Source organism: Phycodurus eques, chromosome 4, assembly GCF_024500275.1.
Source record: "Phycodurus eques isolate BA_2022a chromosome 4, UOR_Pequ_1.1, whole genome shotgun sequence".
Lineage (NCBI taxonomy): Eukaryota > Metazoa > Chordata > Actinopteri > Syngnathiformes > Syngnathidae > Phycodurus > Phycodurus eques.
In genome coordinates, this window is record NC_084528.1 from 26,748,962 (window position 1) to 26,774,099 (window position 25,138).

The following is a 25,138-nucleotide window of genomic DNA, read 5'->3' on the forward strand; positions in this document are numbered from 1 at the left end:
AAAAACTACTCAAGTATTACTGTTGAGTAACAATATTTGCTGTTAGCAAGACAGAGAGGCCTGTTTTCTGTGTTTGAGTGTTACAATGAATCCCATTTATTGCCATCTACTGCCTCGTCCTTGTCAGACCACACACTGCTGATTTCAGAAATGGCTGCTCACTGCTAGCAGTCCGGCAGACCTGTAGCATTACACTTTTGGGCCACAGTAGTTATTTTACATGTGTCTGCAATGTGTCAGTGAGTCTAATTGAATCACATTTTGGGGGGATGTTTCCACCCTTTTCACGCCACCGTATTTCTGACTAACAGATCATTTGCATAGAGTATTGTTCGGATCCCAGAATTATTATTTTTTTCATTCAGCGGACTAGTACGTTTGTTGAATCAGATGATATCTGTTTCCGCTCACATACACACACGCTATTATTTTGAGAATTCATTGTTAATTGTTTTTTATTTTTAAAAAATTTTTCTGCACTTTGCCGCTGTTACGTGTACAGTTCCAGCACCGTGAGGCAAATAAATCTTACCTAAATGTTCAACAGATGTCCACAACCTAGTGAATTATTAAATAACCAATAGGTCAAAAGACATATTTTTCTCCAGCTGTTTTAAATGAATTATGCATATTATCCATTTATCACCTCTGTCAGCTTGTCACCAAAGGCATTGTTTACCTCCGCTTTCGTATTTAGCGCCGTGCTTTAGAAGTAGATTGCACTTCAGGGTTGGATTTAAATGGTCTTACACGAGGTTGAAATGAAATAAAAGCAGCCATTGAGTTGTTTCTTGAACACTAGAAAGGTAGAAAGGATCACAAAGACGCGCGCGCACACACACACACACGCACACAAAGTACAACACCCTGAAAGTGGGTAGGTGAGTACTGAATACTTAAGCAGTGTATGACTGGCTCATTCCTGCTGACCACTGCAAAGTGCCCCTGGTGATCACCGCTTATGTCCTCCATCACACTCAATGTGAGTATGTGTGTGTGTGCGTGTGTGTGTGTGTGTGTGTGTGTGTGTGTGTGTGTGTGCGTGCGTGTGTGTGCAGGGGAGAAAGGTGGATAATTGGGACGGATGGCTGAACCGGGACAAAGCAAAAGAGGAGGAGGGAGCGAGTGAGACGCTCCGCATTGATTTTAACACTCTCTCAAGCTCTTTATTGACATTTCATTTAGCTAATGAATTCATTAGCGCTTCATAGCATAATAACCTCCACTTGATAGCCAGGATGGTTCCCCCGAGGAAATACGCTATGTTTACTCTATGGGTCTTCACCATTTTCTTTTCCAAACTCAATCTGCGCTTTCTTTGATTTGATGTTCTCCCCAGTGTCCCCATTTCTTAGCTTTTACCGCACACGTTCAACTACTGCCTGTTTACAAACTGCAAATAGAACCACCAGTGCAGGAGACACAACATGCCATTCAGTAGAAGTGCTTTCCGGTTTGCGTTGTGCTTTGTGTGATCCTTGCGCATCTACTGGATGGCGATGTTATTCATTTACTTTGCTGACGGATGACTCACTCGCACATATCTATTTGACCTTTGACCTGCTGTTTGCTGCTGAACACACATGCACAGAAAACCTAAACTTACATGGCTTGAAAGACCATTTGAGCCTTTTGATAAATTATTTCTTCTACCACAGGGAGGGCAGCGTGTGATACAACAGAGGGGAAGCGCATTGGCTGCACACAGTACGTCATCAGATTGGATGCACGATACTAAACCATCATTGCAATAGTTTCAACATACAAGTTTTCTGCATTTTAATCAGTAATTTTGTCTGTAGATACACCTTAAAATGAATGTAGAAGGGTGGTTTTATCCTGTTGCTCCCTTGGAACTGTTCCCTAAAATAACAGAGAGAGAATATAGTTTATTGTCAGTCTGGGGGGCAAAAAAGTTTGAGTTTATAAGAAAAGTAAAAATGAAAAAAAAAGAGATATTAAAGTTTTATGGGCACTCAAAAGGCACCTTCGCTCCAGGCCGTTAATTTCGGACCCCTCCTCGGTCGTTCTACTTTTGCCTTCAAGCCCTGCTGTGTTGCTACGGGAGAACATGCGTTATTGTTTTATTGTTGTTATTTTACTTTAATTTCAGCTTATTTCTCTCATATGTTTGGACCTACGTGAATTAATGCTGTGGAAACACTTTAACCTCCCCACTGGGATCCAGTAAGTTCTCATAGCATATTCATTGAACTTGCATGATCATAGACAACCCTCTATCATGCAATCATTGTCACTTTTTAAGGTTGCAATGACATTGCAGTATCTGTATCAATGTCCAACGAAAACCATGTTTCTTCAAGTTTTTTAGTCAGCATTTGTATCCTAAATAAAAATTTGGTGACACGTGTTTTTGATTAAACAACAACAATACGCTTGTGGTCTATTGTGCCCTAAACCAAGTAATTTTTAAATTTGGATTGAATGATTATGCTTTTGATAAAGTGGCAACATGCAAAGTTTGCAACGAAAAGATTAGACTACGACATCTAACTTCATCCGTCGCGATAAAAGCCGCAGAAAGGTAAGCTACATGAACTTTATAGTTTAGCTAACCAGATAGCTGGTGAAGTATTAAAAAAGTAATTTTAAAAATCCAGAGACTTTTTTGGGATCATTAAAAAAAAATTCATTTGTGAATGTGTTAATACAGTAAAAAGCACAAGTACAGCTACAGAGTGCAAAGTGGCTAATATGCGTTTATGTGTTGTGACTGGGCAAAATGGCTTAAGACTTGCTTAACCCAACTATTGACTTCCATCCATCCATCCATTTTCTGAGCCGCTTCTCCTCACTAGGGTCGCAGGCATGCTGGAGCCTATCCCAGCTGTCATCGGGCAGGAGGCGGGGTACACCCTGAACTGGTTGCCAGCCAATCGCAGGGCACATAGAAACAAACAACCATTCGCACTCACAGTCATGCCTACGGGCAATTTAGAGTCTCCAATGAATGCATGTTTTTGGGATGTGGGAGGAAACCGGAGTGCCCGGAGAAAACCCACGCAGGCACGGGGAGAACATGCAAACTCCACACAGGTGGGGCCGGGGATTGAACCCAGGTCCTCAGAACTGTGAGGCTGACGCTCTAACCAGTCGGCCACCGTGCCGCCCAACTATTGACTTGACTTTCTTAATTTTTCTTTGATTTTTTTTCTAAGCCTTCAACACTTGACACACACATTGAGTGACGTGGCCAAAAACTGAAAAAGCAAAACGGTATTCTTTATTTTTCTTTATTTTTCAAAACGGTATTCTTTATTTTATTTTATTGAAACACAAACAACATGGTGTGATTGCATAGGAAGAAGCGGTTTTCCCTGGCCGCCGTAACCATCTTATAATTATACGAATAGATGAAATGAGCAAAAAATAAAATGTCAGAGTGAGGATACTTTACTAAGTTGATGGACAACTATGTTATTTTTTGTCATTCTTCTCACACTTCTGCAACCTATTGGCTCAAGATTCATGAAACACTGTACTTGTTTCCTATGGATTTGCATTTCCCCTTGCTGATATGTTGGTAGCTCTCCGCCTCAGCGTGGTTCGTTGTCGACAGTTAGGCAGTTGTCGTCATGCATGTTCGGGTCTCTCTATTCTGAGCGCCCTCTGACACACACAAACTGTCTCTCTCTTTGCCTCCATTCCCTATAGCACTTACTCATGTGGGGTTCAGTGTGAGGAGTGTGTATTACACCTAAGTAAAACTGTAGTGAATTGAATCATTCAGAGGCTGTTGGTTCCATTCACGTGACTCGTGTATTTCCACGAAAGAGACTCTCCAACTCTTCACTTTTCATCCATAGGTACATACTGTATTAATTTGTAAATAGAGTTTAATTATTGTAAAAAAAAAAAAAAAACAATATATCTTCTGTATACAGTGTATTGGTGTGACTTGGCATCTTGGTGGCGGCAGGCGGCTTTGTACAAAGAAACAATTTTTGTTGTGAAAGCTTGTTCCCATTTCGACAGGCTCTTGAAGCTTCCTTTTTCCATCTAAAGGTTAAATATAGTTAAATATTATTGCAAAACACTATATATATGCTGTATTATACAATATTGCTACGGTCTGGCAATAGTGCCAGTTGGTTGAATATCGCTTATAACCTTAAATGTACATATATATTTTGGTTGTGAAAGCTCACGTGACACAACATGGCAATTTTGATTGTCCGTTACATCTGCAATGTTGTGTCGCCTTTCACCAGCGATTAACATTTTGGATCACAGCAAAAATAGCGGCCGACGGTTGGTCACTAACGAAAACCGAAAACCCGCACACTGCGCGACGATTCAGTCGGTTTCGCCCTGTATTAAAAAGGCGAAGAGGAGAGTGGAGAAAAATAAATACATAAATAAAAAGATAAAAAAGGTTTCGATCGTGGGGATCTCATAGCTAGCTACAGCCAAGACATAAGATAGGGTGTCATTGGAGTAAAGATCGGAAACCTGCACAACTGCACAGACGCAGCAGATGTCCTACCTCTCAGTTCGCACATTACCTCTATACAGATGTTTGCCTGTGTGGTCATTAGTGATCCCAGCATCAGATAATTACCCGGAGTCACACCAGCACATACAAACACACTCTCTCTTACGCAGTTAACGTGTGTTTGATAATTACAAAGCGCTCGGCGAACCATCTGGAACAGCAGCTGAGGTTCAAAGTGAATGACACAATCAAGAAGCTAATCAAACATCCATCCCAAAAAACTCACAGTTACAGCTGTAGGACAGAGAGATGGAGCATGTTTTGCACTCAGCAAAATGTTTTGTGCAAACCAGGAGTCAGCAACCTCTTTGAAACTGAGAGCAACAGTACTTCATGGGCATTGATTAATGCGAAGGGTCACCAGTTTGATACACACTTCTACACAAAAAATACACCAAAAAAATAGCTCAAATTAAATTAAATAATGACATGATATTCATATATCTCACAGCTCAAGGGCCGGGGGCCAGATCCGGCCCGCCGCAGCATTTTATGTGGCCCGCGAAAGCAAGTCATGTGTGTCAACTTCCATGATTCTTGCTAAAATCTGTACCAAAATTTCTAATTGCCATATGTAATAAATAATGTTGCGCTATTGCACGCATTTTATTTATTTTTTGGTTACCAAACTCCTTTTTACAGTAACTTCAACAAGAGTTGAACTTCCTTGATTTCTGATTTCAAAATCCCTTATCCATCAATTTGTTGGGTATACGAGGCCCATCTCCTAATTTCTCCAACACATTCATCATCAGGAGTGCAATTTTTGACTCCTAATGTGTTTGCGTGTACCGTAAGCATATATTGGTGTTGGTATGTGTGTTTTATGTGATGGAAATGAAGTAATATTGCCGAAGCACGCTGGTGAAAAAAATCCTTTGAGAAATTTGCCATTCGATAATTTCCCTTTTTCCTTGGTGCTTTATTCTGCTTATACTTTGATTCATGCATCAATATTTATATACTGTGTAGGAATGGATTTGGGGATACATGCACACTATTTATGCATTAGCATTTACTGCATCTTTGCACCTGTGTGCTTGAATGCCGGCGGTGTGTGCGTTTTTACGGCTGACATGCAGCCCGGGTTAAGAGCAGCTCTGACAAATTAATTATCTGTTCTCTGGAGGGGGGGGGATGATTCACTGAGAGAGGGAGACGCTGTGAACCAGCACCTTCTGTTTGAACACAAGCCAACGAATTATTCCAGTCCAAGAGAGACCAAGGGGCTCCCTCAGAATAAAGCAACTTGGAATTCATCCTCAGTTTGATTCTCAGATCTGTTTTTTTTTTTTGCCCCCCTCATACATACACACACTTCATGTGCAGTTTTTTAAAAATAACTGGCTAAAAGAAGATGTGCAGGCAGTTTTGAATTTACAGATCAAAGAGGCAGAAGAATTTTATTGCGTATGAGTCGAAGTCTCACTTCCCTAAAAACTGATGACATAAGATCAAGTCTGGCTTTGCTATGGATGTTTTTGCCCTGCTGGATGTCACACGTCGCTAATGCGGAATGCTGTAGTTCAAAAGCCCAACTAAAAAGAAGCAGAACAATTATTCAAAATATAGCATACACATTCCAAATTGGCTTATATACTTAAAAGTCATTCTCTGAAAGAAGACAATTTTATCTGGAGGTGTGAGTTTAAGAAAAAAAATGGGACTCATCCATTTATCATGGTGCCACAAAATGTTAATTCCTTGTCACGATTGCTTTTACATTTTGATTGTTTACTTTTAAATATTAATGTGACCTGCGATTACCTGGTGTACGCCGCCTCTCGCACAAGGTCCGCTGGGATAGGCTCATGTTACGCGCAACTCCAACCAGGACAAGTAGTACTGAAAAAAATAAAAATGTGATGTTTTTAACTGATAAACTTTACTGAATGTCAAGGTCAGACTGTCATGTCTGCCATAGACCTCTTAACGTTGACGTTAACGTTGATTTATAGATGAAAAGGCACTTACTGAACCTTCACTTCATTAAATCTGAACCTGTGAAGAAACTACGTGTCTGAAACATAACTCCCGCAATGAATAGAGATCACTATACTGTACATATAGGCTACTTATAGAATATATACAATTGGATTACAATGAAGTGTGTGTGTGTGTGCGTGCGAGCGCATGCATACGTGCATGTATACGTGGTGCCTTACAAGTTTTATTTGTTCCGTGACCCAGTTCGTAATGCAAAACATTTGTATCTCAAGTCATCTTTCCCCCTTAACAGAAATAGAAATGCCATTAATCCGTTCCAGCATCCCCCCAAAAAGTTTGTGTGTGTTTTTAATGAGCTAAATATTACTGTATAGTATTGTATTTTGGATGAAAACATGTAAAATGTGTGGCCTGCGATTGGCTGGCAACTAGTTCAGGTTTTACCCCGCCTCCTGCGCGATGATAGCTGGGATGGGCTCCAGCACTCCCGCGACCCTTGTGAGGATAAGCGGCTCAGAAAATGGATGGATGGATGTAAAATGTAAAGAATTAAACCCTTTTTGCCACGTTTTACTTCAATTCAATGGACAATATGCTGCTCCTTCTGGTGTTATGTGCCTTGGCCACCTGGGGGAAGTATAATACACACATACTGATATACATAGAGACGGTCACAACTGCTCTGTAAGTTGCAGTTATGTACACTTTTTTCACAGAGTATAAATAATGTGAGTTAATTAATGTGTTAATTAATGTACATTAATGTGCAATGTGGGTCCACGTGTGTTGCTCCATCATTTGTATTCAAATATCTGTTATGTTATGTTATGTTATGTTATGTTATGTTATGTTATGTTATGTTATGTCACCGTGACACGAATGCTATTTGTGAGCCCGTTGCATTGCTTGCTACCATTAAGCTAGTGGACAATTCCAAGGCAAAGTTGTGTGGTTGTTTTAAATACACAACTTGTAATTCTCTTTGTTTTATGTTTAGTTTGAGAGTTTGAGAGTAAACATCAACTTGGAGTGGCAATAAACATCTTGAAGCCTCTTTTTTTGAAGAATTGTTCACTATCTGCCAAACTGCTACTTGTTGTGAAGAGCATTGCGTTCACTGCCACCATATTGTACTCATATCTCAGATTTTTTGCACGCAAGTCAAAGTAAAAAAATCATTTGAACGACAGCTCGTATTTCAAGGCACCACTTTACTGTAGTCTTCTTGCACAGGTGTTATTGTGCTTTGTCACCAGAATGTACTTGAAGTTTGTATGAAACAAGTGTTTGTGCATATCAAAAAGGGACAAATTTATACATTGTGCATCCAAAATATATTCTGTGTTCATGTTTAGTAGTGTACCGTAGTAGTTTACTTGAATGTGCACATAAAAGAGGCCAATTTTAAAATTGGTATCATTAAAACATCCATAAAACATGTACTGTGTTGACTGTGCACATATTATAATGTTATAGGATCCACATAAAGGGAAGGTTCCACCATTATGATGTGTTCTCTCATACTCGTGTATTACAGCTTCACGCTAAAGGATATGTCACAATGTTCAACTAGCTGGAGGAATCAAAACGCAGATCCTAATGATTCATTCTCTTTGTCCCAACTAGCCTTTACATGAGCCACCATGTTGTCAATAATCTGCAATTATCATGAGCTGCAGCAATATTTTTTTTTTTCAAATTGACGATGCCAGGCGCTCAGCGTAGCACTGGGCACAGAAAGTGCTTGCTGTGCACAGCAGGAACCACAGCCTCGCAGTGGTCCGCATGTCGCCCCCAGCTAACAGCCACCAAGACTTGGCTTCCTCCTTCATATGGGCAGCGAGCCTGCTCCTTCTGTCTGTTTGCATAAGTCACTTTGGCGTGATTGTGTTTAAATATGTTGCTGCAGTGCACCGGCGCATGCTGAGAGGAGTACTCTCAGGATTAGTCAAAACACTAAAACGGGAAAGCAGGTGGAGAGATGCATTGAAAGGGAAACCCCACACTTGAGAAAAAATGTACTTGTGTGTGTTAATGTCATCATTTCATGGGTATTCATTACTTCCTCCACTTTTCCTCTGCCATCAAACCCACAGGCAAGCTATAAACACATACTCTGGATCTGCTTCTCTATGCTACTTTTTTTTCCCTCCCCGACATCTCTGCTGTTTCGCTCTCTTTCTCTGCTCATGTTAACGCATGCGTTTGTGTGGGGGATTCTTCAGAATCCATATGCAAAATCCCCCTGTGATCTAGAAAAAGCCACAGATATAAAATGAGGCTTGCGGGATACGGGACTTCTTGGTTTGAGCCAAGTTCACTTATCCTACCGAGGTGTGACGACAAGGTTAACGTGTTGGTAAAGCTAAAAAGAGCAACTAATCCCAGCCGTGACAAAAGAACAAGCCAAATTCTTGCATGGTTGTGTTTGGATGTGGGCATATGTGTGTGTGTAAAAAAATGACAGCGTGTTATTTATGTAAATGAGTGTCATCCGCCAAGGAGAAGGCAGAATTCCCAGGCCTGATGAGTGGCTTAATGATTCATCAGCCTAACTGAGGCAGGCATGAATAATGGATGACGGAGTGGGACATGCAGGATGGCTCGCCCCTTGATTAAAGTGCTCCACAACCCAACGCCTCACTTCTTCCCTCTTCTCACTCCTCGTCTGCGAGAATAAATAAGAAAATAGCGTACACGAGTACCCTCACACAGCCCTCCTTCTCAATTTATTTCCGTATAGCTTAATGTCATCTCACCTCTCACATACTTTATAAACTCTCATCCGCTCCTCATCTCTTGGCTCTGTTTCTTTGGTCTTCGTCCAATCATGGGGGGGGGGGGGAAGCAGAGAAGGCTGGAGAGCCACAAATGAATGCTTTATGCAGTCACAGAAATCTCTCTGGGGATAGAACATGAGCAGGCCGACGAGAGGGGAGTTTTTAAAGCTGCGTGTGGGTGTCAAATCTTCGACTATTAGGAGAAATAAACCTCTAAACCCGGAGCTACACTGCTATACATACTAATGCAGCCGTACACAGAGCTGGATAGAGGTTTGGGACCATAGCAAGATGCAGCAAGAGAGAGAGAGAGGGAATGAGAGAAGGTGGAAAAAGAGAGAACTGCTGAGCGAGTCCTGGTGGGATTTCAGTCCCTGAGCCAGCACAAGGTCTTAAATGCTTCAATCTCTGAGGGCGGCTACAACAAAGTTGGACTGTTGTTCGTCGCGGAGCGTGTGCGGTGGCTTTGTGAGCGTGTGTGTGTGTCCCGTATGAGTGCGAGCACAAGGGAACATTTCTTTTCAGCTGTCGCGACTGTGGTATCATTACCCAGACACGCGCACTCTTCCTCCGATGTGCTACAGAAAAGATGGCTCACTCTTACTGGACACACTCTTGTTATCCCCTTATAGCACAAATGGACCCCATGGAGCAAGTGTGAATACACGCATGCGCACACGCACAGCGCACACAATTTACATACAGGGCAAAATTTTAACCAGTGTCCAGAGGTAATTGTTTATATTGTTCATGGCTTTATATATACACACAATGTAAATATCTGTCAGTCAATTCACATACACCCATAATCTAGTTGCATCAGTATACATATAAAGCAAATGTCTGAATATAAATTTAAATATTCACATGAACATCAGTCTATTCGTTCACAGTGAATATAAAAAGTCGACACAACCCTGTTCAAATGCCAGGTTTTTGTGATATTAAAATAAATTAAATGAGACCAAGATAAATCATTTCAAAACGTTTTCCACTATTAATGTGATCGAGAACCTGTACAACTCAACAACAGAAAATTCAAGAGGGGGATGTGGCTGTGTTCAGAATGATCAAATCACATTTCAAACTTATGTTAAATGGGAGTTAGCACACACCTGGCACCATCTAAAGTGGCTCTGATTAACCGCAAATCAAGTTTAGATGTCCTGACCTTTTTTGTTGTTGTGGCTTTCGATCAGAAACCTGAAGGTTTTGTGCTAGCACTGACTGGTAATTCGAACTGTTCTTAATTCCCTTCACCTTGACTAAGGTCCCAGTTCCAGCTGGAGAAAAACAACCATGATGCTGCCACCACCATGCTTCGCTCTAAGTATGGTGTTCTTTTGGTGATGAACAGTGTAATCTTTTGGAATTATGGCCAAGAAGTTCAAACTTAGTTTTATCGAACCATAACATGCTTTCTTACATCTGTTTGAGAGATTTCAAGTGTTTATTGTGTCCTGGGTCGTCCCCGGGGTCTCCTACCGGTGGGACGTGCCCGGAACACCTCACCAGGGAGGCGTCCGGGAGGCATCCGAATCAGATGCCCCAGCCACTTCATCTGGCTCCTCACCCTATTTCTAAGGGAGAGCCCGGACACCCTGTAGAGGAAACTCATTTCGGCCGCTTGTATCCGGGATCTTGTTCTTTCGGTCACAACCCACAGCTTGTGACCATAGGTGAGGTTAGGAACGTAGATCGACCGGTAAATCGAGAGCTTCGCCTTTCGGCTTAGCTCCTTCTTTACCACAACGGACCGATACAAAGTCCGCATCACTGCAGAAGCTGCAACCGATCCGCCTGTCGATCTCCCGTTCCATTCTTCCCTCACTCGTGAACAAGACCCCAAGATTCTTGAACTCCTCCACTTGGGGTAGGATCTCATCCCCGACCTGGAGAGGGTACGCCACTCTTTTCCGACTGAGGACCATGGTCTCAGATTTGGAGGTGCTGATTCTCATCCCAGCCGCTTCACACTCAGCTGCGAACTGCTCCAGTGAGAGTTGGAGGTCACGGCTTGATGAAGCCAACAGAACCACATCATCTGCAAAAAGCAGAGATGCAATACTGAGGTCACCAAACCGGACCCGTTCTACGCCTCGGCTGCGCCTTGAAATTTTGTCTATAAATGTTATGAACAGAATCGGTGACAAAGGGCAGCCTTGGGGGAGTCCAACCCTCACCGGGAACGAGTCCGACTTACTGCCGGATATGCGGACCAAACTCTGACTCTGGTCGTAACCGAACAGCCCGTATCAGGGGGTTCGGGACCCCATACTCCGGAAGCACCCCCCACAGGACCCCCGAGGGACACGGTCGAACGCCTTCTCCAAGTCCACAAAACACATGTAGACTGGTTGGGCGAACTCCCATGCACCCTCGAGGACCCTGCCGAGGGTGTAGAGCTGGTCCACTGTTCCACGGCCAGGACGAAAACCACACTGCTTCTCCTAAATCTGAGATTCAACTTCCCGACGGACCCAGCTCTCCAGCACGCCTGAATAGACCTTACCAGGAGGCTGAGGAGTATGATCCCCCTGTAGTTGGAACACACCCTCCTGTCCCCCTTCTTATAAAGGGGGACCACCACCCCAGTCTGCCAATCTGCCAGACTAAGGAAAGTATTCAGACCCCTTAAATTTTTCACTCTTTGTTATATTGCAGCCATTTGCTAAAATCATTTAAGTTCATTTTCTCCCACATTAATGTACACACAGCACCCCATATTGGCAGATAAAAACGGAATTGTTGAAATTTTTGCAGATTTATTAAAAAAGAAAAACTGAAATATCACACGGCCATACGTATTCAGACCCTTTGCTCACTATTTAGTAGAAGCACCCTTTTGAGCTAACACAACCATGAGCCTTTTTGGGAATGATGCAACAAGTTTTTCACACCTGGATTTGGGGATCCTCTGTCATTCCTCCTTGCAGATCCTCTCCAGTTCTCTCAGGTTGTATGGTGAACGTTTTCTGGTCTCCCCTGCGATGCTCAATTGGTTTTAAGTCATGGCTCTGGCTGGGCCATTCAAGAACAGTCACGGAGTTGTTCTGAAGCCACTCCTTCGTTATTTTAGCTGTGTGCTTAGGGTCATTGTCTTGTTGAAAGGTGACCCTTCAGCCCAGTCTGAGGTCCTGAACACTCTGGAGAAGGTTTTTGTCCAGGATATTCCTGTACTTGGCCGCATTCATATTTCCTTCGATTGCAATCAGTTGTCCTGTCCCTGCATCTGAAAAACACCCCCACAGCATGATGCTGCCACCACCATGCTTCACTGTTGGGACTGTATTGGACAGGTGATGCGCAGTGCCTGGTTTTCTCCACACATACAGATTAGAATTAAGGCCAAAAAGTTATATCATGGTCTCATCAGACCACAGAATCTTATTTCTCACCATCTTGGAGTCCATCAGGTGTTTTTTTTTTTTTTTTTTAGCAAACTCCATTCGGGCTTTCATGTGTCTTGCACTGAGGAGAGGCTTCCGTCGGGCTCTGCCATAAAGCCCCGAATGGTGGAGGGCTGCAGTGATGGTTGACTTTCTAGAACTTTCTCCCGACTGCATCTCTGGAGCTCAGCCACAGTGATCTTTGGGTCTTCTTTACCTCTCTCACCAAGGCTCTTCTCCTCCGATTGCTCAGTTTGGCCGCACGGCCAGCTCTAGGAAGGGTTCTGGTCGTGCCAAACGTCTTCCATTTAAGGATTATGGAGGCCACTGTGCTCGTAGGAACCTTAAGTGCGGCAGAAATGTTTTTGTAACCTTGGCCAGTTCTGTGCCTCGCCACAATTCTGTCTCTGAGCTCTTCAGGCAGTTCCTTTGACCTCATGATTCTCATTTGCTCGGACATCCACTGTGAGTTGTAAGGTCTTATATAGACAGGTGTATGGCTTTCCTCATTAAGTCCTATCAGTTTAATCAAGCACATCTGGACTCCAATGAAGGTGTAGAACCATTTTAAGGATGATCCGAAGAAATGGACAGCACCCGAGTTCAATATATGAGTGTCACAGTACAGGGTCTAAATACTTATGGCTGTGTGATAGTTCAGTTTTTCTTTTTTAATAAATTAGCAAAAATTTCAACAATTCTGTTTTTTCTGTCAATATGTGGTGTTGTGTGTACATTAATGAGGAAAAAAATGAACTTAAGTGACTTTAGCAAATGGCTGCAATATAACTAAGTGAAAAATTTAAGGGGGTCTGAATACTTTCCGTACCCACTGTACAAATACAGTACATTACATATAATGTAAAACTACAGCATGTCTATCCAGTGAGGCTCTATTTTCATCTCCAGTGTGAACCCAGCACGGCGTGTGGTGTAACTCGGCGCGGAGGCGAATTAGACCCGATGTTGGTAATTTCGTGAACCAGCACACCCCTGCGCATTTAAAGGAGGGATGTCTACGCTGCTGGGTACGTGTTCACAGCTGACTACAATCCTGTCCAATCAAAGTGGCTCCTCTCATTCCCTTCAAATGCTGCACGCTAGAAGCGTACTGACACTCTTTGACATGGTGGTAGAAGAAAATGATTGGCGCAGCACGTCTTTCACTTGCACAAAAATCAAGATACGCCAGTTTTTGCACTTGGCCGCGGTTTCTACGAAAATAGAGCCCATAATGTTACATTTTATGTCCAACACACAATGCAAATAATGACAATGACTAAAAATAATTACTATCTCTGAAGTGCTCCAATGTAAATCTTCAAAAGATGTGCTAAAAATTCTATCGACTGCATAAAAGGATGTAATAAAGGAAGGATAATTCCTCGATTGGCAAACCTCAACAACAGTCCTCACCCCCCCTTCTCAAACTAGCCCAGCCACTTCACTTCGATTCCAAAAGTTCCTGAGTTGGCGAGATTTAGCCGCGCGTTAAGAATGTTGCATGTAATCTCTAAATCGCATTAATCTTGTTTCCCAAATCTCCTTTGCCTCCAACACTGATTACCTTCATCGTCTTAACTTGTCTTCCTTTTTCATTTGTGTCATCATTCTCAGATGTCAGATTAAAGTCCCAATTTGATCACGTCACCAGACGCGGACGCAATCCTCTCTGAGGCCGTCAATCAGCAAACAATAGATAGGCTGTGTATTTGAGAACACAGGTTTACAGCTGGAAAGTTATCAAGAATGCCTTTAGTGTAAATATCAAGAGGGTGTGCTCTATTTTCTGCCATTTGCCTGAAAGTACTTCTGAGAGGAGATGACATTTTGCCAGAGACGAAAGAAGGCTGATGGAAGGACACTGAACCGACAAGTGCTCCCGAGGCTTTAAGGAGTGCAGACACTGAGCGTACATAGCAAAAGAATGGATGATTGTAGAGGACAGGCAGGAACAAAAAATGAGGTCAAATGAAGAGTGTGGACAAACACAAAATGTCAGCAACCGAAAGGTAACCGCTTTCATGCGGCAGTAGACTGTTGTTGCATGCCTTTTTCCTGCTTCAAATCTGCTGTGGAGAGAGCGTCAGGGGAAAACAAGAGCAAAAAGAGGCTTCATGCAGGGCATAATTACAGTATACATGTTCTATCTGAGAGACCAAGAGACAAGCTCACAGCTACATCCCTTATACTTGCCGTCCTTTGTCTTCCTGTAATTGCTTTTATAGTGTTCACCTTATTGTGCTCAGAGAAGAGCAAGGAAAAGCAAAAATTGCCTTTCAGAGAAACAAATACAAGTCCCTAAAGAGCAAAGTGAGCGAGTGGAGGGAGAAAATAATAAATATACCGTTACAAAATGCAGACCAGAGTTTGGGGGTATTTTAGGAATTTGAATACTTGCTTAGTTTGCACCAAGCAAAAAAAAAAAAATAAACATCTATCCACTCTGAATGAAGAGTCATGTCTGTGCACCTTGACCCACACGCCATGAGAAGTGGATTTTGGCACGCAACAGGTGAGCAATAATAGCGTGCACTGCATATACTGTAGAAGGCACCTGTTGAGGTGAGATAAAGCGGGATGCTCAGATGGACTGAAAAGAAGGGAAGGGGATGACGAAATAGATCCGCAGATCACCGGAAAGGTTCTTTGGTCTCACATTTTGATGGACAGGGAATTAAATGTTGATCGCGAGCTGAGCGATCTTTTTGGTCGGGGCCTTGGGACTTATCATGGATTGATGATTTGTGCTTCAGCTCCACACAACAAAAGAAAAGGCATTTATTTTGCCACTTCTCTTCTCTCGTTAACAGCATTGGATCTGATCAGAGTCAACACAAAAATATTTTCATTTACAAAGATCATAATGCTGAGTTTTGATTTACACTGTAACAGTATGTTACTTCGACAATAGGTTTATTATGGTGGTTGTAGTTTGCTGCAGTGTTGTGCAACTAAGTTGAGCTGTTTGTTGTATGTGCCCTTATTGAAACCTTATTGAAACAAGAGAGCCCAAATGTTTACAAAAGACATAAAATGTCTGTTTGAATTAGGGCTGTCAATATCGAATATTTTTAGAATCGATTATCCTATAGATATTTCGTCGAGTAATTGCCACCCACCAAAAAATATTTTTGATTTACTACTAACATGCATTTTATTTTCATTTATGAGGGCTTGACTTCTGTGCTTGATCTGCATACGTTGGTACTGAGCGTATGGTATAAACTCTGTACACAATTTGAAACAACAAAATCAGCCTTTGCTAAACCGTTAGCATTCACGATTAGCATTAGCGCGCCAGCGATTGCTATTTTAGGTGAAGAAAAACCTGCAAACTACCATTTAGCTCATTAATACATCATGTTATATGTACATTACACATCCAATAATGTCTTAAAATCACTTCCAGACGCTCCTCTGTCGTTTTTGGCAATACTTTTCCACTGGCCCAATAGTGCGTCCGTCTGCAACAAATGTCCATACGGTGAACGTGAACAGTGGCCAAATGGTTCCGGCCGGCGCACGTTGGTTCCAGGCGGCGCAAAGATGCTTTTATTCATTTTTTTTTTTTTTTTATTGCCTCGAGGCAGAAATTTTTTCGTGGAACAATTTTTGTATCCCACTTAGCCGAGTTGGCCGATTCTTTTTCACAGCACTAGTTTGAATGTGATCCAGTTTTCTCTCTTTGCCTTTTTTCTTTCACAAATTCATTACAGTGGTATTAGTAAATAAAAACCCCAAAAACATGAAAAATTAAATATGTAAGTCAGTCACTCCCTTTGAACACCAAGGGCTATGTATTCGTGAACAACGTAAATCCTGCGCAGACGCAGGAAAAATGTCTTGCATAGGTTGTTTGTGTTCTCACGAGAAGTCAGCGATACAGTTCATAAAATATATATACAATATGAATTAGACTTTACACTGGAGTCGTTCTAGAAGTTCGAATGTCACACCATTTGCATCCCTGAAATTATGCAATCCAAATAAATGGCAAACCCCGATGAAAAACTGTGGCCTTGATTAATCCCAAAATATAATCGTTACAGTCATACATGATTTCTGTAGTCGTTCTAAATTGCCATGTATGCTATGCAAAAACCACAGAGAGTTGAGTAAACTGTAATATGAAATCCAATATTCTTTCCAAATGATTCGGTTGCGAAGTTTAAGGATCAAATTTGTGGGGGCGCACTCGGCGACAAAGGGCACAGTGCGCATTAGCAAATCTAATCTGCTCATCATTTATTTATTCAGTTTGTTTCATGCATGCTGCTCAACCTCAAAGGTCAGCAAGAAGCACACTGTTTTTCTTTATGTCGGGCAGGAAGCAACAAAACTGAGGAAGAACGTACCGTATGAGCAACGAGGCTTGTGTGGCTTTTCTTCAACTCTATCTGCTGCTGAAGCCGTTTTTAGGATCGGTAACGAATCGAGACGAACTGCTGCGCGACAGTCAGACTACATTTGTTCATCTGCGCCACAAGAAATCGTCACCGAGAGCCTGTTGCTTTTCCACATGTTTACGATTCTTGACCAGGTGGCGCTGAGAAATGCTCTGGTTGGAGACAATGCAAGCAGAGCATTTCTCCCATGCGCCGAGCTTCAAATTATTATCGACTTCGGCGCGGCTTCATCTTTCACCTCGCTCCCTGAGCGCTGTGAGAAACTGAAACTGTGAATGTCTTTCATTCTGTCACTTTTTAAGATTGCAGTCCCGACATTTATTCTTCTTCAGTTCTTTGCAATCAACTTGTCACATAAGACCGTTGACACGTTCTCAAGATATTCTGTGGCGGTTTTACTCTTGGGACAATTGCGGCAATGCCCCTGCCTTTTCTTTTTTTTTTTTGCTGTCGTTACTTTGTGTTAGTATTGATTCAAATGCAAAATTACCATAAATCCACAAACTTGTCCCATAGGCAGTGTTTTTTTTAACAATTTACACTAAGTACCACCTTGATAAATACTTAGGTCTCCAAGTACCACCATCATGACCAGGCACGTGCACAGATATATCACAAGTGGTGCTCCAGCACCTGCCCTCTACCTTCTGTGTGAAAATGACCCTTTCTGCTGGAGCCTATTTTTTGTCTTCATTCATCAATATATTAAAATGTAACAACAACAAAAATACTTTTTGTTATCAATTTCGTTTGCATTTGTTTGAGTTCCTGTGAGAGTTGTGTCCCCATCATCTTGCCACGCCCTCCTCCACTTAGCTTTCATGTAGCAATCATGAGGCAAAGCAGCTGCAGTGGCTCAGACAGACAAAATGCATTGGTGCAAAATGTCTAATATAGCGCCACTAAAAAAACATTACAGAGCTTGTACTACTGGCCCAACACACACAAAAGGGGGAGTGGGATTCAAGCATCACGCCTGCTGAAAACACTGCTGGCACAACGTGTAGCCTACAAGGTTTTGTACTAAGGAAATTTGTGATTTTGAAGTCTCTTCTAGCTTTTTTTTATTTTTTGTGTCAAATTGTCATGTTTAATGACGAGAGAGGGGGAGATACAGAAAGGCAGCTGGAGACAGAATTTAAAGTTCACCTCTTCAGTTTTATTTCATTTAAAATAATTGTGCTGGCTTGAAACCCTTAATGAAAAAAAAAAAAAAAGCGGGTCCATTAACATTCGCAGTAGAATGTCAAATTTTTTCAACTACAGCATCCTGGCCAAAACCTTTGTTCTGTGAGAGACATACTGTATGTTAACTGTTACACAGAAACATAAAAATATGATTTTGGTAATTACCAATGATGTTAATTTAGCGCACATCCTTACAATGTTTGTTGATCTCGTGACTTTTGTTAAGCTCTTTATGTACACAATAAACTCCAGCTAGTTTAATCTTGATGTTTAAGAGACAACACAGTTTATTGCAATATCACATCTGTCCTTTTGTACATGTTTGGACTGTACAGTATTTCTAATGAACTCTCATGGTGTTTCGTACCGACACGTAAAACAGTCTCAGATATAGCAGCACAGAGACAAGACAAAGACATTGGCTGGTAAGGGTATGCAGATACTCACGCATCCGTCAAATAAATAACTGGGGGTTGTGGCCATGAAGGCATAATAAAGGCAGTCAAGGGAGATGCATTTGGGTTGTAAATATCAGCTCGTTATCGCTCTGCTGTCTCGTTTGGCACTGTGCGTGCGTGTGACTTTGTCTAACGGAGATCTTTAGGTCATTACAGTTGCAAATGTGTCATTAGCTCCATAGGACACAGGACAAAAAAAATAAAAAAAAAAATTAAAAAAAAAACAAATATATATATATATATATATAATAAGAATTTATATATATATATATATATATATATATATATATTATATATATATATAAATATATTATATAAATATATATATATATATATTATATATATATATATATATATATATATATATATATATTATAAATTTATATATTATATATATATATAAATATATTATATAAATATATATATATATATATTATATATATATATATATATATGATAAATTTATATATATATATATATATATTTATTTATATATTTATATATATATTTATTTATATATATATATATATATATATATATATATATATATATATATATATATATATATATATATACATAAAGAGAGAGAGAGAGATAAAAACAAAAAAACAGCATTAAACTTTTGCATCCATAAATAAATGTGCATCTGACAAAGACAGATACCAAATAGAAATAGATTAAGAGCGCAAACAAATTTGCCAATGCAAATGGAATTGCTTATATTCATTACAGTGTCCAGGCTAGGATGCTAATTATGGAATAAGATAATTAAATGCCTAATTGGGCTTGATAAACACTTATATATTGTATGCTAAATTGTTACAACAAGGCGCAGAAGCAATTAGGGAGTTGTCAGAATTCAACAAACGTCATCTCGTTTAATCTTTTTGACACGATTTGGCAGCAGCGCCTAAATATGAATTTTTAAAGTTTTTATTCCGATCGTATTAACAAAACCAACAAAACAAATCCTTCAGGAAATGTGACTATTGGGTAAATAGACACTGTCGCAGTCTAACCACAAGTAATTTCCATACTTCCTTCCCACACAAAACTCTGCAAAGTCAAGCATATACAATTTAATTTAAATTATGAATAAGCAAACATTGCACCTTGAAGGTGCAGTGTCATCACAGGTGAAAAGCCTGGGTGTTTTTTTTTTAGACTCTAAGATTACCTTTATTCCACACATTCACAATACCATATCAGAAAACTTGTTTTTTATCACTTGAAGAACAAGAACCAGAGACTCTAATGCATGCTTGTATCACCAATCACATTGATTATTGTAATGCCGGCTTTCTGGTCTTCCTATTAAAAAAATAAAATAAAAATGTGTCGTATTTCAGGTTTACAAATACTACAGAATTCAGGAGCATTTGTCCTGAGACCAGAATGCCGAGCACATTACACTTGGGATGCAACCAATGACTAGATAAAAAATGTATTCATGTTGATTATTTTTTTTAATTAATCAGATGAAAAAATTGACATTATTTTAAATTGACAGTGTAAAAAATGCACAAATATAAATTGATTATGATTCAGTTTCTCATTTGGTCAGTAACATGTCAGAAAATGGGCAAAAATGGTGATCATTGTTTTGCAAAGTAAAAGCAGATGTTTGCAAATGTCTTATTTTAATTAAACACAGAGTTAATCCGTCTGTTTTCATGGAAGACTTTACAGAAATTGGAGAAAATTTACTGTTGAGAGGCTGAAATTCTGAGAATTTGGGCAATTTTAAGTTAAACAAGGTCTCTGAACAGTTAATGGATTATCAAAATACTTTTCGATTAATTTGATACTCAATTAGTTTTCGATCAATCGACTAAATGTACAACCGCTAGATTACACTGATTTTAAAATCATGCGTTGGTTCCTGTAGTGTTTCAGGTTTGATTTCAAGGCTCTTTTACTAGTTTTTAAATGTTTTAGTGGTCTTGGGCCTTCTTATCTTTCAGAGCTGCTTTTACCCAAACCTCGCAGGCCCTGAGGTACTCCAACTCTGGCCTTATCGTTTGTGCCCCCGTTTGTGGAATAGCCACAAGGCTCCCCTTTTTCAATTTAGCTTTAAACTAATATCTATTTTGTTTTATCTATTCATTTAGACTTTTATTTTATTTTCATTGTTTTATTAGTTATTGTATTTTATCTTCATGCTGTTATGTTTTAATAATAATTATTATTTTTTTATTGTTTTATATTTTTTTGTGTCATTTTACTATCGTCAGTGTTTTCTCTGAGCCACATCTTTATCTATATATTGTATAGCTATTGTCAACAAATTCTCCCTTAATTTACATATGTATTTATTCCCCTCTCTACAGTAGAGCGTTTCTCAGTAGACATTAATATATTTGACCAGAGAGAATCTGATAACACCACTTTTGTTGCTCCTGGACTATTTGTTCTCACCGCTTCTCAGATTTATTATGCATGCAGAGCTTTGTTTCAACCTCTTTTTTTATTTCGTTCCGCCAGTTTGGTTGAGAACATGATCGCAATTAGTAAAAAGTGAAAGCGAGCAATTCCAGCATCCTCGTAATGTCAGATTTGCCACCGCTGCCAAAGTGTTTGAAGAGGCACATTTACCTTTTATACATGAGCAAACACTCACTCATCAACTTACTGATGAAAGACAGCGGCAGAGGAGAATAAAGTGTAAGTGTAGTGTTGCAAGTGTAAATATTCGCAATTCATTTACTACTAGTATTTCTTTTTTAAAGAAAAGAGAATCCATACACAAAGGTAATGAAGATGTATGAAGGTGGTAAAAAAGGAGGATACATTCTACTTTGCAAACATTCAATCTGCTGCAGAACCAGAGGTCTCTCATGGGATCTTTTTCATGAATATATTGTATATCATTAGTTTGCAATGCGCACATAGTCTAAAAAGCAGACAGGCCATGTGTGAAACACTTTAAGCGTGACTTTCTTGCTGTAACAGATTAAATTACGTCCTTCCAGTTTTGCTTGATAAGTCTCCTATTTGTGGCATGGCTGCAGCTATAAGCTAACATGACACTTGTCTTCCAAAGTGACAACGAGAAACACATTGAGATCATTCAGGCCCGTGGACATTAGTTGTGCATTTTCCACTTCAAATCGGGCTGACAGATGTGTGAGACTGCGCCCGCAGAAGCGTGCGCTGAATGGTGCATTTGCATCAGGCTCTTGGTGCATGACAGTAAAGGAGAAATCATGTTTAAGGTACAAAATGTAGCGCGTCAAGTAGCAACATGGCAAGTTGTGACTTTTCTCATGAGCATCCGACCGACCTCTCTACAGATAATTACACAATATCGCTGTATTAGGTTGTGTGAAGCCAAACGGGGGACAAATACACACATGCACTCCTCTCAATCTCATCACAGAGGCGGCACTCAGAGAAAGGCCGTTCTGGCCGATTGGATCATTTCCTGGTCATGGCTTTAGGTCTGCAAGAAAGATCGATAAAACACAAAGACACACACACACACACACACACACACAAACGCAGGATCAATGTATATTACTTACCTCTCTGTGAAGAATTCTGTCAGCCTACTCGCCCACTCTGAGTGCAAACAATCAACACTATATGGACAAAAGTATTGAGACACACCGTTTAATCAAGTTGGCTTCATCAAGGAAGCATATTTGCTATCTTAAATTTAAGTGAAAATGGACATTTTAAAGCAAGAGAACCATGTGAGTTTTCTCATTCAATGACAAAATGTATAATATAACGAAATAAGCATCATTAAAAAAAAAAGTTTTGTAATCCACTATACCAATTTTATAGGGTTGAATGGATTCTCATAACTGCCCCAACTACATCCCTAAAATCAATAGGGCCCTACAAAGGTTAATTATTCGAATAATCCCTAACCACTGTTCCATGGCACCTTAGTGTGTCGTGAAAGAGTCACTTAATTGTTCTGAAAATTTTGATTTATTTACAACAAATAATTTATCTTTGTGCATCTATCGATGCCAGTGACAGGCAGAACTTTTTTTCATTGGAATTTGCGAATTGATTCAAATAGCGAATACATTCTTCCTAGCTCTAGTAATGAAGTAATGAAGTAATGAATCAATCCAGTTGACGAAAAGCAAGCGAGCAACATTCATAAAGGCGTGATTGGATGAATCTGGTGCGGAGGAACTTGAACACAATCCTGAACTCAACCCAACACACACTAACTTAGTCAGACCCTCAAGTCTAATAGGGTCAAAATCTTGTAAGAGGACTTCCATATGTGTCCCAATACAACTGTCCACATAGTGTACCAGCAGATAGAACAAGCCATTTTGTTCATCTTCTTCTTAATTAAAATCACCTTCATATGCACATCAGGGATCATTAGTCTCAATGGTAATAATACAGTAATGTTGGAGCTGTGATCTAGACTGTCACTGTATGACCCTGCCTCGCTTCATCGAGAAGGCGTTAGACAGAAGGAGAAAAAGGGCAAATGGGGGGCTATAAAAGGGGGGTAACGAGTACGCCGAGTGGATGGAGTTGGGAAAAAGAAGTACAGAAAGAAGTGACAAGCTCAAATTAAATTCCCATCATGTCAGTGTAGAACAGAATTCAATAGTGTTTATTGGCAGACCCTAGCCTGGGGGAAATTACATTCTGAAGCGGAGCATGGAATGAATGCGTGCGCACACACACACACACACACACACACACACATACCTTTTGGACACACAAGCACACACGCATACATCTACTGTGTGCACAATCTCGCATATGTTCATTCCAATGAGGGGGGGAAATAATCCAGTGGCAGATGTGAGTATGCAGACTTTTGATGTCTCCCCTGACGTCCACGTGCCATTTGTGTACTGTCTGTCCTTGTTCAGCACACACATCTGTTATGGATTTCTTTCTTTGATTCTCTTCTTTGCACAAAAACATTAACCGCACCCATGCATATTCACACAAAAGTTCAAGTGGTGCATTATGGATGATCCATACTGCTGATTTTTTTTTCTCGATTGCCATTTTCTCAGCAGAGTTGACTTTGATGCAACTGAAAGTCTTGTACAAAAAAAAATACAAAATAGAAAAAAAACACAGAATTACACTTTTGCCTCATCTAATATTTTCTGGGTCACACGGAATAGGAGAAAAACAGAAATATGTGAAATAAAGTCCTAATTTTGTGAAGGAAAAAATGAATAATAATATTTGTTATAATGAGACTGAACTTTATTACGATAACAAAGTGGGAAAGCTCAGCTCAGAATTCTGACAGTCCCCTGTTAAAACGTACAATTTTATAGTCTCTATTCATCCATATATTTTCTATACCAATTGGCGGTGGAGCGAAAGGCCGACTACATACTGGACAAGCCGTCAGACAATCACAAGCGCCTACTGCATGGAGGCAACCTCTTACACTCATTAAAACAACGTTTACACAGCCACAGAGTTGTAACGGAGGCTGTGCTGCCTCTATGCAAATCAAGCAAGTGAACCGCTACACCATCAAAGAGAGAAAATAAGACCTCCGTTCAAGGTCATTCACGCTTTGATTATTACAACAAAGCTTCGTCTCCATTCTCGGCTGCGTCGGGACTTTTCTTTTTGTGGAACCAAAGCGAATGGTAAAAGGCAGACGTAGCAGAGCAGCCAGCCATCACAAATCATGTTGACATTGTTTGTTAGAAGCGCAGCGAGATCCACATCACATTAACAAGTCAAACTTGTGTAGCGACAAGTGCCCGAATCAGATGATGGCGTATTGACACTGTGCCGTGGGATTTACAATGCAACATGTTCTTTCTTATACCTCATTGGAGGGTGTCACCAGGTACAAGTCACCATCTACTCGTACCCGATGCATTTGCAAAGCTGCATCTCCGGGATGCAGATTTCCTGTAAATGGCTAACACTCTGCTCCAAGCCTTTATGTTACTGTCACTTTGTTGCATCCATCTCGCCTCTCGTCATCGCTCTCCGTTGTTCTTTCTAACAGTTTTGTGTGTTCCACAGGAACGTGCCGAGCGAGCGTTGGGCTGCTCAGTGGAGGATCTGAAGTCTATATTCTACTGCGAGCTATGTGACAAGCAGTATCTGCGCCACCAGGAATTTGACAACCACATCAACTCCTACGACCACGCACACAAACAGGTACATGACGGAACGCCGCTGTTTGTGGCACGTAAAACACAAAAGAAGAAATCTCTGACGTTGTGGAATTACGTGTTAACGCTAAGGTGTTTTTCATGCCTTCTTGGAGAGTGCTGCAATTCATCCTCTCTTTTATAAGCACACACAGATATCAGATTCCAATTTCAATCAGTAGAAACTCATAGGAAAATCAGAGAGCTGAGAAATAATGAAGGGCAATTAATATTTGATGTGAACAGGAGGAATAGACTCTGGTACTTAGACCCCAGCAGGAAGCACATGGCCTTGGGACAACATCTTATGAGTTCTGAAAGTGACAGAG

The 25,138-nt window shown here is 40.5% G+C and overlaps 1 protein-coding gene across 1 annotated transcript in view; it reads left to right on the forward strand.

Annotated features, from left to right (window-relative positions):
* The window catches only part of LOC133402151 (G patch domain-containing protein 8), a 48,609-nt gene that overhangs the window by 11,509 nt on the left and 11,962 nt on the right, over positions 1–25,138 (forward strand). The window contains exon 2 of the mRNA XM_061675759.1: positions 24,679–24,816. Coding sequence (XP_061531743.1) covers positions 24,679–24,816 — 138 coding nt within the window. The remainder of the gene's footprint in view (positions 1–24,678; positions 24,817–25,138) is intronic.